At 36.1% G+C, this 17,827-nt stretch overlaps 1 protein-coding gene across 2 annotated transcripts in view; it reads right to left on the bottom strand.

The window, feature by feature from the left end:
• Positions 1 to 17,827, bottom strand: part of Plxdc2 (plexin domain containing 2) — a 390,910-nt gene that overhangs the window by 192,374 nt on the left and 180,709 nt on the right. For both annotated transcript variants that reach the window (XM_031369076.1, XM_031369075.1), the window contains exon 3: positions 4,910 to 5,056. In XM_031369076.1, the coding sequence (XP_031224936.1) occupies positions 4,910 to 5,056 (147 nt within the window). The remainder of the gene's footprint in view (positions 1 to 4,909; positions 5,057 to 17,827) is intronic.

Below are 17,827 nucleotides of genomic sequence, written 5' to 3'. Positions count from 1 at the left end.
GAGGGAGAGGGAGAGAGAGGGAGGGGGAAGAGAGAGGGAGAGGGAGAGAGAGAGAATATGAAGTCTGGTTATGCTGGGCATGTAGGAAGGCTAAGCTAGTACAGAGCTTGCCGCCACCAGAGTAAGATCCTCCATATACTATGCAAAGGTAGAGGTTGAGAACTGACTAAACAAAGTTGTCCTTTGTCTCTCAAAAGTATCCCATGCCCAGCCCCAAAGCAATCATACACATAAATAATAATAAACTAATTGTGTTTCCCACAATAAGCTGATAGAGATAACATACAGTGTTAAAGTTCATCCTTTAATAAAATAGGCACACAATACCAGGTACTTCAAACTATGGAAAAAACAAACTGCAATAATGCAAGAAAACCACAGGGTAAAATTACCCACACACAGTCAAATTTGTCTTTGCAAAAGAAGCATTATCAAAATTCACTACTAATGGGAATGTTCAGTGAAGCAATAAGAAACTTTCTGAAGAAAAAACTCTTCAGAGTTTTGTAATGATTTTTGTAGTGCAGACATATATGCGTACATATATGGTGTCTGTGTGTGTGTGTGTTCAAGTTGTCAGAAGGCTGTGGAATAAAATTTAAAAATCTGAAACAATCCTCAGATGAGCAGACAATGTAGAGTCATTACAAACCTTACTCACAGGAATGAAATGAACAGTGCCCTAAGCAATCTCTTAGGCTGCTATTTCTCAATTAAACAATAAGCATTCATATCAATGAAAGGAGAAAAGAAAAATTAAGCCAGAGTGTGTCTAGTTGGACAAAAGTGCATCACAATTGCTCAGTAAAGGGAAGCAAAGTGATATAATGATGTAGAGAAGCAACAGTTTTGTCATCATAAATATCCATCCATTCATTGACCTGGCATAGTCTCCATGTATCTACCATTCATCCACTATCAATGTCAGTTAGTTGACCTGTCTGTCTTGCTATCTGGTCCCCTTGATATAGGACATAGACTCCTCTAAGGTGCCTTTTGTACTGAGCCCCATCTTTGTACTTCTGTTTCTTTATATCACTCAATTTTACCATAAAATCTGAATGATTTTAGTATAAGTTCCTGTGAGTCTGACCAAAATTAAACTAAATTTAATTAAATTAAAAAGTGAAATATTCTTTGATCATACTCTAGTCATTAGTCATGCTTCTGAATATTTTGTTGGGCCCAGTCATGCACTTTCACAACAACTTTTACAAAACTTTAAGATTTATTTTACTTTTAATTATGTATATGTTTATGTATGATGTGGTATGTATTCATGTGTGTGTGTGTGTGTGTGTGTGTGTGTGTGTGTGTGTGTGTGTGTATGTGTGTGTATGTGTGTCTGTGTGAGAATATGCTCATATGGGCATACAAGTATATGCAGACCCCAGAAGAAGGCACCAGAGCCCTTGATCTTAGGGTTACAAGTAGTTGTGAGCCACCTGTTGTGGCTGCTAGGAAATTAATTCAGAAAGCTCCCTACTTACTCTGAACTGATGTGTTAGTTACCCAGCCTCTTTTTAGTGAGCTTTTGTTTTGAAACAGATTTCTTTCTTATTTTTGAGACACTGTCTCATGTGGCTCAATGCTATTCTTGATATCATTATTTAAGTTGTAATGACCTTGGACTTTTTATCCTCTGGCTCCACCTGTCCAATACCAGGATTAAAAGCATTTTTACCACATCTTTACCACAGTGTAGTGGGTTCTGGGACACAAACACTAGAAGTTTCTGCATGCTAGGCAAGCACTATACCAGCAAGTTTTATTTCCGAAGCAGGTGGTTAACTTTGTTTTTTTATATAAAAATTATTAGGACTTTCTAAAAACAAAATTCTATGAACTCACTAATCTTTTAAGGTCCTCAGTTTCCTTTAGTGATAGGGTCTTTATTAATATCACAATAACTCTGGATAGGTAGACGGGTATTTTTTCCCTTTCTTTCCAGTTATAAAATTGAGGTACAAAGAGGTCAGAATCTGAGAAAATGAGCGTGGGAGCCAAGGTCTCCTAATTTTCAACCCCAGACTCCTTGTGATATGATGGAGATGGTTCTCGAGGAGCTTTGAATGGGAGTATCACCAATGGTTTCAGGGCAGAACAGTTCTAATGTGTCTGCCTGTTAACTCAGATTCTGCATCTAGCACTGAGTTAAGTAATGTGGATTTGGAAATGGAGAAAGAAACCCACAGAGCTACAGAATATAAAATGTCAGCACAAAAGAGAAGAACAAGTCCAGGCTGGCTTTTAGGTTTAAAATCAGAAATGTTTGAACAAAGGACAAAGGTACCAAAATAACTGTAATACTTTTAGTGTAGAATGTCTGCTTCATTGCTTACCATATGTCATGGGTTTGTTGAAACTTTTTACTTCCCAACACTTAGGAAGGCATACTCCTTGTTTTAATCTGTTCACTGCAAAATTAGTCTTTAGCATCCAACATATAGAGATCTTGAATGATTTGTGAAATGTATCATAAACAAATGTACAATAGAGAGATTGAAAACACATAAAATTAGATTCTAGCATGCATATGTATTACATAAATACTGTGGATTACGATTTGAAATAAAAATAGAAAAAGAAAATGGAATGACTTGGAGTGTCAAACATGAATTAACTGATTGCTAAATTTTACTTTTTTTTTAAATTCCTTCTTAAAAGGGAGAACAAAATACCCATGATAGGAGTTGCAAAGACTAACTATGGAGCAGAGACTGAAGGAAGGACAAGTCAGCCTGATATAGCTATCTCCTGAGAGGCTCTGACAGTACCTGACTAATACAGATGTAGAGGCCCACAACCATCCATTGAAATGAGTACAGGGTCCCCAATGAAGGAGTTAGAGAAAGGACCAAAGGAGCTGAAGGGTTTGCAGCCCCTTAGGACAAACAACAATATGAACTAACTAGTACCCTCAGAGCTCCCAGGGACTAAACCACCAACCAAGGACTGCACATGGTGGGACTGATTGTTCTGGTAGCATGTGTATAGTAGAGGATTGCAAAGTCAAACATCAACGGGAGGAGAGGCCTTTGGCCCTGTGAAGTTTCTGTGCCCCAGTGTAGGGGAATGCCAGGGCCAATAAGTGGGAGAGGGTGGGGTGGCAAGCAGGGGGAGGAGGGAGGCAACAGGGGTTTGTTCTTATTGTTTTTTGGGGGGTTTTTTGTCTTTTTTTTTGAGGGGAAACTGGGAAAGGAGAAATCATATGACATGTAAATAAAGAAAATATCTAATAAAAAAAAGTGTCTACCTCAAAAAAAAAAGAGAGAGGGAAGTTCTAATTTATGACTTCCCTCCTCCTTTCCCTCTAGAATATTCATGTAAGACTACAAACCATGATAGGCGTTATAGATGATGGTAAATGGAAGGCAATTGTTTTCTTTAAATTACATTGTCTTGTCCCTCCTCTCATTCACTGTGCGGAATCAGGAAGGGACGGTATTGCTATGTCATGGAACCTTGTCTTCCAACGGTCCCCCTTTATTCCATTTGCCTAGAATAGTATTGGTTATCCACCACTGGGTCTTTCCCTAGGAAAATCTAAATTTGATTTTTCTGGTTTAATTTGTTGACAAAATGCACACTCATGAGCATGCAAAATTTTTAAATTGGTGATAAGATTTGAGAAATCCACACTCCTTCCCTTAGGGCTTAAATTTAAATTCTGTTTCTATCTAAATTACTCGAAAGTTTCACATCAAGGATTGTCTATGAGACATGAGAAAAATCTTCCCTCAAGTGAATCCTGCTTCCTATTTCCTGTTTGCTCTTGTAGGTTAGTAAGCCTCGGGGTAAATATACAAGAAGAATAGCTGCATGTATGCTAATATGTGCCTGTATGTGTGTGTGTGTGTGAGTGTGTGTCTGTGTATGTATGTGTGTGTATACAAGTATGTTCATGTGTGCCTATGTGTATGCATACCTCTATATGTATATGCCCATGTTTTTATTTGTATATGTGTGTTTACATGCTTGTATATATAAGCTTTATGTGGTTGTCTTTGTGTATATGAATGCCTATATTCATGTATGCCTGTGTGTATCCATTTCTGTGTATTCCTTTGTATATGCTCAAGTGTTTGGGTTTTGTGTGCTTAATTATGTGTTCATGTGCTTGCATGTTCATATATGCCTATGTATGTTTGTGTATGTGTGTGTTTGTAGCTATATGTGAGTATGTGTGTGAGTGTATGTGTGTGTGTGTGTGTGTGATGTATATGGAGGTAGGGTATGCCACAATATAGATGTGGAGGCTAATGGCAATTCAATAATGTCTAAATCTTTATCTTATTTTGAAGACCAAAAAAGCCAAATTATTTAAGCATCTACTCTGGTATACAGAATCAGACATCAATGACAACTTCACATATACAACTATGATGTGAATATCTCCACACCAATGCTACTTGAGTAGTGACAAAACAGTGCCTCAAAATAAATTATTTGCATCTAGAGAGGCAATTGGTAAATAATGATGCCAGAACCACATATCAATTTGATCCCTTCTGTATTATATTCTCTCTCTTATATTCAAGTTCTTCACTCAAGCCTATAACTTGGTCAGCACATGTTGTCAGAAGTATAAATGTACCTAGTCATTTTTTTTCTGACATGAGAATCAATATACCCTATTATGGGATAGGATTCAAGTACAAGCAGGTTTTAAAGTATTACATAAATGAAGAATATTCCATTATGAACCACTTCTTAGAAGAAAATATGTAACTCATCAGACAGACTATGGCTGAAATAAGCTAATCCTAGAGTTCTCTTATTTTCCTTAGTATGTTATATATAGTTGTATATGATAAACACAGAATTGTGCATGTGGAAGGCAATCACATATTAACTGGATGGTTTCCTCACTGTGGAGAAGAGAACTGTTAAATGTCAAAGCACTTACTGCAGCTTGCCGATGAGTGTTGGAAAGTATCCCGTGAATCTTCACTTTGTCTTTTTCCATTTGGTCTATGTTCACCCACAGATCTCGGCTGGCAGAATCCGTTGGACCATATATCCGAGAAATGTAGTAATTGTGATCCATGTCCTCCTGCATTGGTGGACAAAGATGAGCATTAATAACAGTAAAGTTTTGACTAATTTTACTTTCTTAAATAATTCTTCTATGGCTAAGGGTAGTAGTGGTCTTCAAACTAGCAAATGACTTAAGTAGACACTTAGCCCAGTGAATGAAAATGAAAACGATACATGTAACATAAGTCACCATCTTTGGGAGAAGTTTAAATATAAAAACCTTAGAAGCAAATTTCTACTTAGTGCACAATGTTTTTCTTTTTAGTCACAGTAACAATAGAGACTTAACTGCTAACAGGACAAAAATAATTGATTTAAAAGTATTTAGTGAGGATCTGAGCTATATAATTATAGTTAGTGACAACAAAATTATTTTATTCTTTAAAAACATTATATTGGGGCTGGATTTTAATTAATTGTTCTAGAAATTCAGATAATTAATTTGGATTATTAAAAATCTACTTTTATTTGAATTCTCAGTATGGGTCTCACTATAGTGCTCTTCACAGAAATTTTATGTATATTTAAGGTTAAATGAGAAAAATGGATATTTTAAAATGGTATGGCACCTGGATAATACAGATAACATACATGTATCCACAAAAATGCAATGATGTCTATGAAAGACATGGGGATGGCTTCTCTATTGTAAGTACTTGATATTCAAATATGATGATCTGTGTTTGGGTGCCAATCAACCAAATGAAAGCCAGACATGCCACAATGTATCATTTAACAACATTTCACTTTTATTATTATGTGTTTTATGCATTTTATATGCATTTTGTCTGATATGTGGGTATATGCACATCTATGGAGGTCAGAAGAGGGCTCTTTGATACCCTGGTATCTAGAGTTAAAGATGATTGGGATATATCTGAATGGAGTGTTATTAATCTAAACTAGGGTTCTTTGGAAGTACCACTGAACCATCTCACCATCCCCAAAGAGATGCGCCTGCTTATTTATCACTATGATAAACGGGATGAGAAAATACAAATCACTGGAACTCATTGACCAGGTAGCCTTCCAACTTGTGAACTCTATATTCAGTGTGTGACTCTGAATCATATAATACAGTGCTAAATTATAGAGAAAGACAGCCAATATCAACCTCTGGCCACTGCATATATTATACAGACACCTATCCAGTTCTTTCAAATGTACACATGCCCTAGAAATATGTACAACCCACACAAAAACATACAAATATAATACTGTTTATCAGGTTGATGTGTCACAAAATAAAAGACATCTGAAGACATTCAAGTAAATATGAGAAAAAAAGTCTACTGAGAATATTGTCTAGAATTTGGGCAATATAAGTTCAGGAAGTGAATTTTGTCTCACACATTTATTATCAAAGTTTTATAGTAATAAAGTTGAAGCATCAAGCCATTTGGTCCAAAACTGAATCTACTCTAGTCTTCATAGTCCACCAGGTAGATGTGGACAGAAACTGATTATGGAAAGCATAATATTTAACTCTAAGAAGTATTCAAAGGGATTTTGCATCATCACTAAAACAAATATTAAAGTTCAACATGGAAATGCTGAGGACAATGAATGTTAACTGCAGCTTGGGTTTTTACTTTAATAAAGTTTGTAGTTTAGTAAACTCATTTAATAAAGTTCTAATTACATTTGAGGTTCTGGGCAGATTCCTCTGTGTGTTCATATTGGAGAAATACATGCAAAGCAAAAAAGAAAAGACAAGACCCAAAGGATGTGGGAATGATGTGTCCTGAAGTTGGAAATGTGGGCATCCTTGTGAGTTTCCTAGTCTTCCAAACAGAGCTTCATAAGAAGACTCCTGAGGAGCAAAGGCATTGTGTCATGCCTCCTAGTGTCTGCCACACTCCTACCTGGAATTCTTTATCAGAAGAACAAGCCATTTCCTCATGCTGCTCTTTCTACAGCCAACACGTGTGAACATAATTTCCAAGGTAGACCATTGAAAAGGCACTTAGGGTTTCAGAGGACATAAGCTCACTTATTCTGTCTTGCTGGGAGGCCTACAGGTGAGATTTGATACTGCTGTCATTTTGGCATCATGAGCAGACTGCTGAAAATACACTTAACACTAGTTAGTCCATATTGTTGTTCATCCTAAGGGGCTGCAAACCCTTCAGCTCCTTTGGTCCTTTCTCTAACTCCTACACTGGGGACCCTGTACTCAGTTCAATGGATGGCTGTGAGCCTCTACTTCTCTATTAGTCAGGTACTGTCAGAAACTCTCAGGAGGCTGGATTGTCCTTCCTTCAGTCTCTGCTCCATAGTTAGTCTCTGCAACTCCTTCTGTGGGTATTTTGTTCCCCTTTTTAAGAAGGAATGAAATGTCCACATTTTGGTCTAACTAGTACCCTCAGAGTTCCCAGGGACTCAAGCACCAGCCAAGGAGTACACATGGTGGGACTGATTGTTCTGGCAGCATGTGTATAGTAGAGGACTGCAAAGTTGGTCATCAATGGGAGGAGAGGCCCTTGGCCCTGGAAAGGTTCTGTGCCCCAGTGTAGGGGAATGCCAGGGCCAATAAGTGGGAGAGGGTCAAGTGGCAAGCAGGGGGAGGGGAGAGGCAACAGGGGTTTGTTCTTTTTTTTTTTTGAGGGAAAACTGGGAAAGGAGAAATCATATGACATATAAATAAAGAAAATATCTAATAAAAAAATTCAGGTAACACAGAGAGAAGAGGGAAAAGCAACGGATAACTTGCCAAAAGGTCCAAAAAGCAAAGAATGCTATTTATTTAGTTTTAATGAATATTAGAACAGATGGCTTTGGAGAAAACACTTGATAAGTGTTACTGTTATAAGGGTTTGTTTGTTTGTTTTTTAAAGAAGTCAGTAGCATTAAAGTCCGTAATACAATCCTTAGGCACACTGTGTATCTGATTCAATAATGTGGTGAAAATCACATAGAATTATTAATGCATAAAGTTTCACCAATTAAGAGTAGAGTTTGCTACTTTAAAGATAGAACTCAACACTCAAAGAAAGGACTGGTTTTCACCCTAATTTCTTTAATTATTAAAACAAATAATTTGTAGGTATTGTGATAAATAGCATTGTAAAAAGATAAGGAATTATCTGCAAAATTATGTACAACCTTGGGAAATATATAATCGTTGTGACTTTGTGAAACCATGCCTTCAATTTTCATCTAAGTCAGACTATTTTAAAAACAATATCATGTCTTAAAAATACTGAAGTTAAGCTAGAGACTTGCTACTGACTTATATAGCTCAAGCTTGCCAAGTTGTCATGGCAACTTTTTATTCAAAGATGAAAGCAATTTATTGTTTACCTAAGCATGTAGGCACACAAGTTGTTAAATCCCAGGGAGGTGTTTGTTTCAGACACTCAGGAAAGCTACAAAATAGATGTCTCAAAAATGTGACATTTTAGCACCAATAAATTATTCAAAATAGTTTTTTGTCATTTTCTTAGGCATAATAATACTTAAAGAGTTATTGAAGGTCACTCTGGGCACAAAGTTTTATTTTCTCTTTTAAAGCAAAACTGTTTCAAACACAACAGACAATAAAACAACGTGCTAGTGTGATGTGCCTACTTGCCAATTCATTTAGGAAACCAACTGTTACTGAAAGTAGACAGCTCAGTGGGTGACTCTAAATGCTATAAACTCAGGTTGTCAAAAAGGCCTGCAAATGTGCAGCTGTAGAAAAGCATAGGGCATCTTCCAAAAACCTCAGAGGACAAGTCCCCATAGCTACAGGCAGGCATCCTGCAGGACCCAGTCTACAGCACCTATCCTCTGCAACCTCTTCTGCCAGGAAAGCTGAGGCAAAGAGCTAGTGTACAGATGCTTAGACACAGCAATGATGACATGGGAATTCAAGTTCGCTTCATTGAGAACTACAAATTACTGAGAACTTATTGTATGGCCACTCATATCCTAATAACTTCATACATCTGAATATATTAAACATACTCAAGGTTCTCAAGCATAGTCATAAACTTATGACTACCACATAAATAGTAGACTATAAAAAATAGGATTTTAAATGCACTTTACAGATGTAGAGGTTTACTTTATTCTTGTAAAAATGCTTCGGCAAGGCATTATTATTTATTCAAACATAAAGATATTTGAAATACCAAGTGTGTAAATTAGACTTTCCAGACCAAAAGAAAAAAAAAACATTAATTCTATGGGATCTAAACCTATGTACTACTCTATGAAAGTAAAGGGGGCGATACAATAACAAAATTGAAGAAAGAGAGTGAAAGTGAGAGTGAGAGTGAGTGCTCAAAAATGAACTGATAAATGTACTGTATTTGTACTCTGCCCACCCTGCCTCAAGAAAAACACAACACAAAACAAAAAACACAACCAGGTAATATGTCTGGGATAGATGCTATGGGATAAACATTGCAGACCCGTCCTCAAAATCTATAAATTAAAAACTCAACTCCCAACACCATGAAGTTTTCCAGAGGGTCTTCACTGGGGAAGTGAAACAATGTAATCAGAGTGGACCATTGATGACATTGGGTTCCTAGACAAAAAACGCATGGGTCTTCTCCGTTCCTCTTCTGGATGCTCTTTTCCATACCTCCTCTCATCTACTACTTTCTTCTTTTCCTCTGATAGATTCCCTCCTTCCCTCAGAATAGGTTCTCAGACATTTTGCAACAAAACTATGTATACTATGAAATTTCCTGTGATAATCTCTCCCCTTTTCATTCCCTTGACACAGGTTTGCTAGAACCTATGAAATATCTCAGGTTAGACTTAAACTCCTGGCAACATCCCAACTGCTAGCATTATAGGAGTGGGTCCACACACTTGGATCTGAAAAATCCTATCAGTATCCAAAACAGACAAGTCAGATTATCTACTGTAGTAAGAAAACATTGGATAATCTAACACCTTCATAACACTTCATCTTCTAACAAAAATCTACAAAATCTCAGAAAACAAACTCATGACTCAATTTTCTCCCCTACCAATTATATTTTTTAAGTTAAAGGCAGCATCTTTCTCATACACAGAGATACAGAGAAAATACGACATCCATGAGAAATTCTTAAACATATAGTACTACTATCAAATAAGTCATGGAGTTACTAAATTGTCTATCATATGGATTCCACTGAGCAATTAACTATGTGCTTCCCTGGCTTATATAGAAGTTCAGAAGCTATAGCAAAGTCCTGATAATGAGCACTGACTCTATGTCAAGAGTATTTCACAAAAGGTCACATGCAGTTATGACAATCATAAGCGGGAATACAATTTCATTTTATTATGAACACATAGTAGTAATATTCAAATTGTTACATATTGAATGTGAAATGCTCCTCATAGGCTCATGGCTGGAATGCTTGCTCTCCGGGTGATAGCATTATTTGGAATGTGTGTGGCACCTTTAGGAAGGAGGCCTCAGATGTAAAAAGGAAGTCCCTAGGGGCAGTCCTGTGTCCTGGCTTGTCCATTGCTTCTTGGTCCACTGAAATGTGTACTCCCTCGTCCACATGATCCTGCCCCATTAACTGAGATGCCCTACCATGACTTCACTGTCACAAACGATTCAAGTCCTATAAAACAGTGACCCCAAAGAAGCCTGTCCTTCCGTGGTGGTTTCTGATAGTCATTGTGATGACAAAATAATTAATACACTGATATGATTAGCTCATGACTCACAGCTGTTAATTATCAGATGAACCTGAAAGCATAGAAATACTTGGAACAAAAAATTTAATTTTTAAGGTCACCATTGGAGGCAGATATATGAAACTGAATAGTTAAAGTTCTGTACATGTCACCAAAGGCCAGGAGAAAAATATTAAACTCATTACTTTCCTCAAATATCACTTTCAAGCACAGCTAGCTAAGTTTTATGAAATTACATTTATCAAATGTGAAAGTATATTTTTAGTTACTTACTTTTGAATCTTCTCTGATTATATATGCTTGTATATATGTGTAGAGAGACATATTAATATATGTTACATATCTGTGTAAATTATATTAAACCCATACTAACTGATTAATTTTTAAGTAATAGCAACTAGATGGGATAGCCTTCCCTAGTATATTACTTGACATTTTCATAATTAAAACATTATGTAAGACTGAGGATTTTGTTTACAGCTATACAAAACACTGCACTGGAAAATTCATGATTTCTCAAAGAAAAATCTTAGTCTTTGAGAAATCCATACAATATATTTTGAGTAAGTTATTTAATTTAAAAATCTTATATTTAAATAAAAATGTCAACATACATAAATAGGCACAAATCTGTTTGTTGTGAACAGATAAAATAACTATTGAAATTTTTCATCATACTCTTTGAAAACTTCCTAAAAGTAAGTCCATAACACTCCATGTCAAACAAGCAACATAGAATTACAATCCAAGAATTTGAATGCAGATGATATACAGATTTAAAATAATCTTTTAAGTTAGTAGTTTCTTTGATATATATAAAGTACAACATTTTATACTAATGATAGCAAATTAATTTTAGCATTAGGAGAAATGTAAGAAAATATCCATTTTCACTAATTGTTAATAGACTGAATTTTATGATCACTATTGATATCAAAATATCACATTTTTCTTTTCTATTGATTTATATAAAAATTACTTCATGTTTCTATGGTACAGAACACTGTTAATGAAAAATATTTTGAAAGCATGTATGGAAGTTAAAATTTAATTATTCAAGGGCAGTCTTAAACTTGGAGTACTTTCTAAGTCAACAACAGTTACCTTTTTAGGAGGTATTCATGTTTCTGTTAAGTTATTATTCAGTATAACCTGGTGTATTGTTTCCAATCATGTATAAGGGCTAACAGAAAGGGTCTATAGGGAAAGCTACATCTGGCATCTATGAGCAGGAGCATGGCAGGCAGCTAAAAGAGGAAGCATTAGGTATGCGCAAAGACCAGCAGGCTGCTATCTGAAGTTGATTTATTTTAGGCTTGATCACTAATGGTTTGTGTTATATTAGTGAAGTTTCTTATTCAGTTATCCATTCATTTCATTATTGATTTGATTTTTCTTTTTCTCAGAGTTTATCATATAGCCCCATTCATCAGTTTGGATAACACACAGAACAAAAAGAAATAGGGACCTACAGTTGCATATTGATGTTCTCCTCATGACATGGAATGACACAGAGTAGAACACTTGGAAAGAGATGTAACAGACCACACCATACTCCTCTTTACCCAATCTCATTACAAGAAAGGGATCTATAGTTACAGGTATAAGATTTTCATGTTAGATTAGTTTCTTCATTAAAAATCTGTGATAGTTAATGATAATATATATCTTTCTTTCAATCTATTGCCATAGAACTAATTGAAGTTAATGCATTTAAATATATATTTAAGTACATGAGCAGGATATAAATTATTCATCATTATTAAATAAGTCCCATACAGTTTCAGAATGATGGGATGAATTTACATGTTACTTTTGAGTAGCCTTTAATATCTATCAGCAACTGCTAGATTAACATCCCCTTCAGTCATAAAGAATAATTTCCAGATAGGCCTTTCCATTTATTGCTATTGAGCTACAAGAACAGAAATCAGCCTGTTTGATTTGGATGTATCAGACCACACAGCAGCTCTCACCACACATATCTGTTACAATTTGTTTCTGATCCCTATACAGCCATCTTCATTTCCCTACAGAGTATTGCCTACTTACTTCTCTTATTTAGTTTTACTATGTTTTGTCTATTTACAGCTTGGTCTTTCATTTTTCTATTTTCCTATTTAATTTTTGTCATGTACTACATCCCTATCGCTGATTCCCCTCCCTCTTTTGTCCCAGTTCCCTCCCTCTTACTTCCCATCTCTTTAGGTCCACTCTTCCTCTATTTTCTTTCAGAAAATAACAGGTCTACCAGGCATGTCAACCAAACATTGCACAACAAGTTACAACAAGATTAGATAAATACCTTATGTCAAAGCTGGATGAGACAAAACAGGAAGAGAAAAACATGTCTCAAAAAGCAGGCAAAAGAGATACCTCCTGTTCACTCGTTTAAGAGTCCCACATGAACAGCCACCTTAGATACATGCAGAAGCAAACCCTATACTGACTGCCTGGTTGTCCCTTCAGTCTCTGTAAGTCCCTATGGGCTCTGGTTAGTTGACTCTGTGGGCCATGTTCTTGTGCTGTCTTTCACCCATCTGAATCCTACAATCCTTTTCCAAGAAGCAAGCTTGTATAGATATTATACTATCTCTAACAAAACAGGCTTCAAACCAAAATTAATGAAAAGAGATGAAGGACAACTCAAACTCCTCAAAGAAAAAAATGCACCAAAATGAAATCTCAATTTTTACTTGTATGCTCCAAACACAAGGGCACTCCCATTTGTAAAGGAAACATCACTAAAGTTTAACCACCTTAAGATTTAACCACATGTCTAACCTCACACATTAATAATCAAAGATTTCAATACGCCACTTTCACCAATAGAAAGGTCATCAAGAAAAAACTTAAACGGAAAAATAGGAGAGTTAACAGATGCTATGAAGAAAATGGACATAAGCAATATCTACAGGACATTTTATACAATATAAGGGAATATTCCTTCTTCTCAGCATCTCACTGTGGAATGTTTTCCAAAACTGATATAAGCAAATTGAAATAAACCCCTGCATCTTATCAGACCACCATGGATTAAGGCTGGATTTCAAGAACAGAAACAGCAGGAAGCCTACAAACTCATGGAAATGAAACAGCTCTCAACTGAATGACTACTGGATGAAGGCAGAAAGAAAAGAAAAAAAATGAAAGACTTTCTAGAGTTCAATGAAAATGTTTTCCACACAAACTTGTGGAACCCAATGAAAGCAGTGCTAAGTGGAGTGAAAGGAAACTATAGTTTGCATTGTCAATGAAATGAGCATGCCAGAGTTGGCATTGCCTCCATTTCAGCTGCTGAATAACCATCTTTCTTAATAACCTATAGACTGGCCTCACAGTGACCACAAATCACAGAATTCTTGCACTGGATCTAAGGATCCTTAGGTATGTAATTCATCATTTGTGAAAACTCAATAAATTATATGAATGCATTTTCAAACATGCAGTATACTGGTCATTAGTAAAATGTGTATTCATTTCTGAATGTCAGTGAATTTCTCTACAATTCTTGGTAAAATGTATTTTTACATTCAACCACAGATCAGAAACAACTGTACTAAAATAGTTCTCAAAATGTTACAGTAAAAAAGACATAGTTGAAAACAATGAAATTATGTCTGCTACTATATACTGTTTGAGCTCGCCTGGGAAGCCAAAATAAAATGCTTCAGAGTGGGAGATTTACACAACAGAAATTTATTTTCTATTTGTATTTTCAAATTCAAATACAATAAGACTGCTATATGAACACACGTCTGAGGAAATAATGTTGGGAAGTCCATGTTTGTTCTTATGCATATCTTCTCCGCTCCCCTCCCCTTTCTATCCCCGCAGTACCCTTCCATCTCAGTAGTCCTTCCCTTTCATAGCTCATGTGACGTTTTGTTGCCCCACCCCAGTTCTTAAGGCATTCTGTCCTATCTCATGAACCACTTTCCAGTTTCCTGGCTGCTACATGTGCCTGTTCCATTTGGATATACATATTTAACATTTAGAAGCTAAGATCTGCACAGGAGGGGAAAAGAACATGTTCTGTTTATCTTTCTTAAGTTTCCTCATTTAATATAATATTTTCCAGTTCTATCAATTTTCCTGTAAATTCGGTTTAATTTTTTCCTCAGTGGCCAAAGCCTCCATGCTGATTTCCATAGTGACAGCACAGTTTATACCACAAACAGGAGTGATGTCCTCCTGTGGGCTCATCAGCATTTGCTGTCATAGTTTCTTGGAAATAGCCATGGTGACTGGGCTCAGAATATCAAAGTAGTTTTACTTTGTATTATATTCTGCTTTGTAAAGTTGTTGAACAATTTAAAAATATTTATTATCCAATTGGACTCTTATGAGAAGTGTCCATATAGTACCTTTCATTTGCCCATGTATGAGTAGGCAGCAGTGTAAGTTGGAATTTTGTAGTTCTTTATATCTTTTAGATGTTAACATTTTAACATGTAGTTGGCAAAGATAATCTTCAATTCTGTGAGCTATCTGTTCCCTCTGTTGAAAGCTCCTTTTACAGAACAGAAGCTTTTGAATTTCATACAACCAAAGTTGTCCAATATTTGAACTAATTCTAGTGCTGCTTGATTCTATTCAAAGACGTCTTACTCATATGTGCATCATAAAGTACGTGACCCATGCATTCACTGAGCTGTTTTGGCATTTTTGGAAATAAGCAAAGATTTTGGAAATAATTTGAATTGAGCTTCTTCGGTCTGCTCTGTGTTTACATAATGATAGATATGGAGCAAGTCCCCTTCTGGAGGCAGACAAGGAATTTTGCCACCATGATTTACTGAATGCTTGTCTTTTATTCTAGTGTATGTCTTTTACTATGTATCCACAGCTATATAAGTTTATTGCTGGGTGCTTTATTATGTTCCATGCTCTACATAACTGCTTTGGGACAACTACCAAGCTTTCTTGTCACTATGGTTCTGAAGTATGGTTTGAGGGAACATGGCACCTCTACTTGTGTTCAGTCTTGAAAGACATTGATTGCCTGAGTCCTTTATGTTACAATACTAAATTTAGGGTTGATCTCTTTCTAGATTTTATTTTTCACATCTCTTGAGGCTTACAGCTCCAAAGAAATCAAAGCTGGGACTAGCTTGGTTTCCTACTAATGTCCTCTTCCTGGCTTATAAAACAACACACTCTTGCTCACTAAATGGACAGAGCACAAATGGAGTTTGGTGTTGTCTCCTTCTACCTTGAAAAACTAGCCATCACCACCTCCGTGGCTTCAATTAACCATAATTATTCCCTAAATGCTTTGGATCCAAATATAGTCACATAGGATGCTCAGGCTAGAATGCTTGAGGTTGAGGAGAAATATAACTCAATATGTATAATATGCATATGGTTTCTCTATTAAATTAGGATTTATAAAAAAGCCTCAGATGTGTCACCTTTGAAAAATCATGTAATTTTCTAGAGCTAATAAAAAATGCCATTTAAGCTTTCTGATATAGAAGGGCCTTCAGAAAAGCCATGGTTGTCTGTCCTAATATAATTATTTCATAAAGGAAGGAATGGGGAGAGAAGGAAAATGAAGTGAACATCATTTTTAATTTTAAAAGAATTATGGAGAAATGCACTGAAAAGTCATCAGAATTTCACATAAGCAACATCTGTGGAAAAGTTGAATGGTTTCTTCCAGCTGGCCAGAACTTGGCCAGCATTCTGATTCTAAGGTAACTATTATCATTCCCAAACTTTCCAGTCTGGCATTTCAAATGTCAGATATATTAAAGTACTTTTAATTGGTCACATTTTCCCTTATGCTGTTATGCATTTAACGCCAGAAAACACTGGTTCTCTTCTCCTTTTGTTCTCTAATCCCTAAAGCAGCTATACTTTCTAAAGCTTAACCCCCTAGGTTCATGCAGTGGCAAACCAAGAGTAGGAGTGAGTAAAGAATTTTTATATTACTCTCCATTTTTAGAGTCAAAACTGAATCTTTCCTTACTTCCTATTGCATGTCATTTTTTTCCATTAGCTTTCTGAGCACAATTTTTCAGTGTTGTGAAATAGAATTGAGTTTAAAAATAATCAAAGCTGCAGTGCTGGGTTGAGGCTATTTAGCATAAACATGAGAAGACATGCTGGAATATGGAAGCTCTTATGTACTACCCTTGTTAAACCAGGCACTCTTATATGCTACCATCGATAAACATCAAGTGGCAAACGAAAACTCAAGAGCCTACATAATTTTTCACTAACATTTACTGAAGAACATGTTCTCGACCATCAGGTCTCAAAGCATGCTGAACAGAGAAACAGGTACTCCTTTCTGTCATCCTCCAAGGAGGGCTCTTGTGGGTTAGTCTATTTTTAATCCTTTGTTGAAAAACTAAGAAAACAATCACATATTTACGACAATTGATCAGTAAAAGTGGCCAAAGCTTATGAGCCACCAATACTCCAAGCCTTTGGCTTGACATATAATATACATTATGTATTTAGCAGTTGTAACAATTTCGTGAATTAGGTCCTTATTTTTGAAGGGAAGAAGCTGAAGTTGAGACACATGAAATAGCTCTATCCATGCAGTGCAGCATCAATACAGGGACATGAGTGTTCATGGACTACTCTCAAGTCTTATGTTCTTTTCATTACCACAAGACCTTTTAGATATCAAGAACATTTCACTCTCCAAAAATACATTGCATTTGTTCTAGTGGCTACTAGAAGCCTAATCTTCAGCTCTGTTTAACTGTCCACTAATTCATTTCACTCCACCTCTACAAGTGTATTAGTGACTTATCAAAGGAAACACTTCAAAACATAAAGCTAATTACATTAATCCTCTTTTCTATTGAGGGTTTTCTATCGCACATGGAATAAAATCCAAGTCCTTCTCACCAATGAGGCTCGATAGACATCACTCCTATACACTGCCCAAATCTACGGTTGGGATGCTACTGTTCAAGGCACTGGATGCATAGAGATGATGATGCCCTATTCTTGTTCTTCATTTCTTCCTTTATATGTTCTTGTGTTCTCTCTCTCGTTCTCTTTTTCTCTTCCCCTCCCTCTCTCTAATTTTTTCTCTCACCCCCATCTCTCTCTTTCAGGTCAGCTCTCTACTTCTGCCTCCCGAATGCAGGAATTAAGGCATATGTCACATTTATTCTTTATTATT

The sequence above is a fragment of the Mastomys coucha genome, unplaced genomic scaffold, assembly GCF_008632895.1.
Source record: "Mastomys coucha isolate ucsf_1 unplaced genomic scaffold, UCSF_Mcou_1 pScaffold15, whole genome shotgun sequence".
In the NCBI taxonomy this organism is placed as follows: domain Eukaryota; kingdom Metazoa; phylum Chordata; class Mammalia; order Rodentia; family Muridae; genus Mastomys; species Mastomys coucha.
The sequence above is the reverse complement of the archived record's forward strand: the minus strand, read 5'-3'. Positions and strand labels throughout refer to the sequence as shown.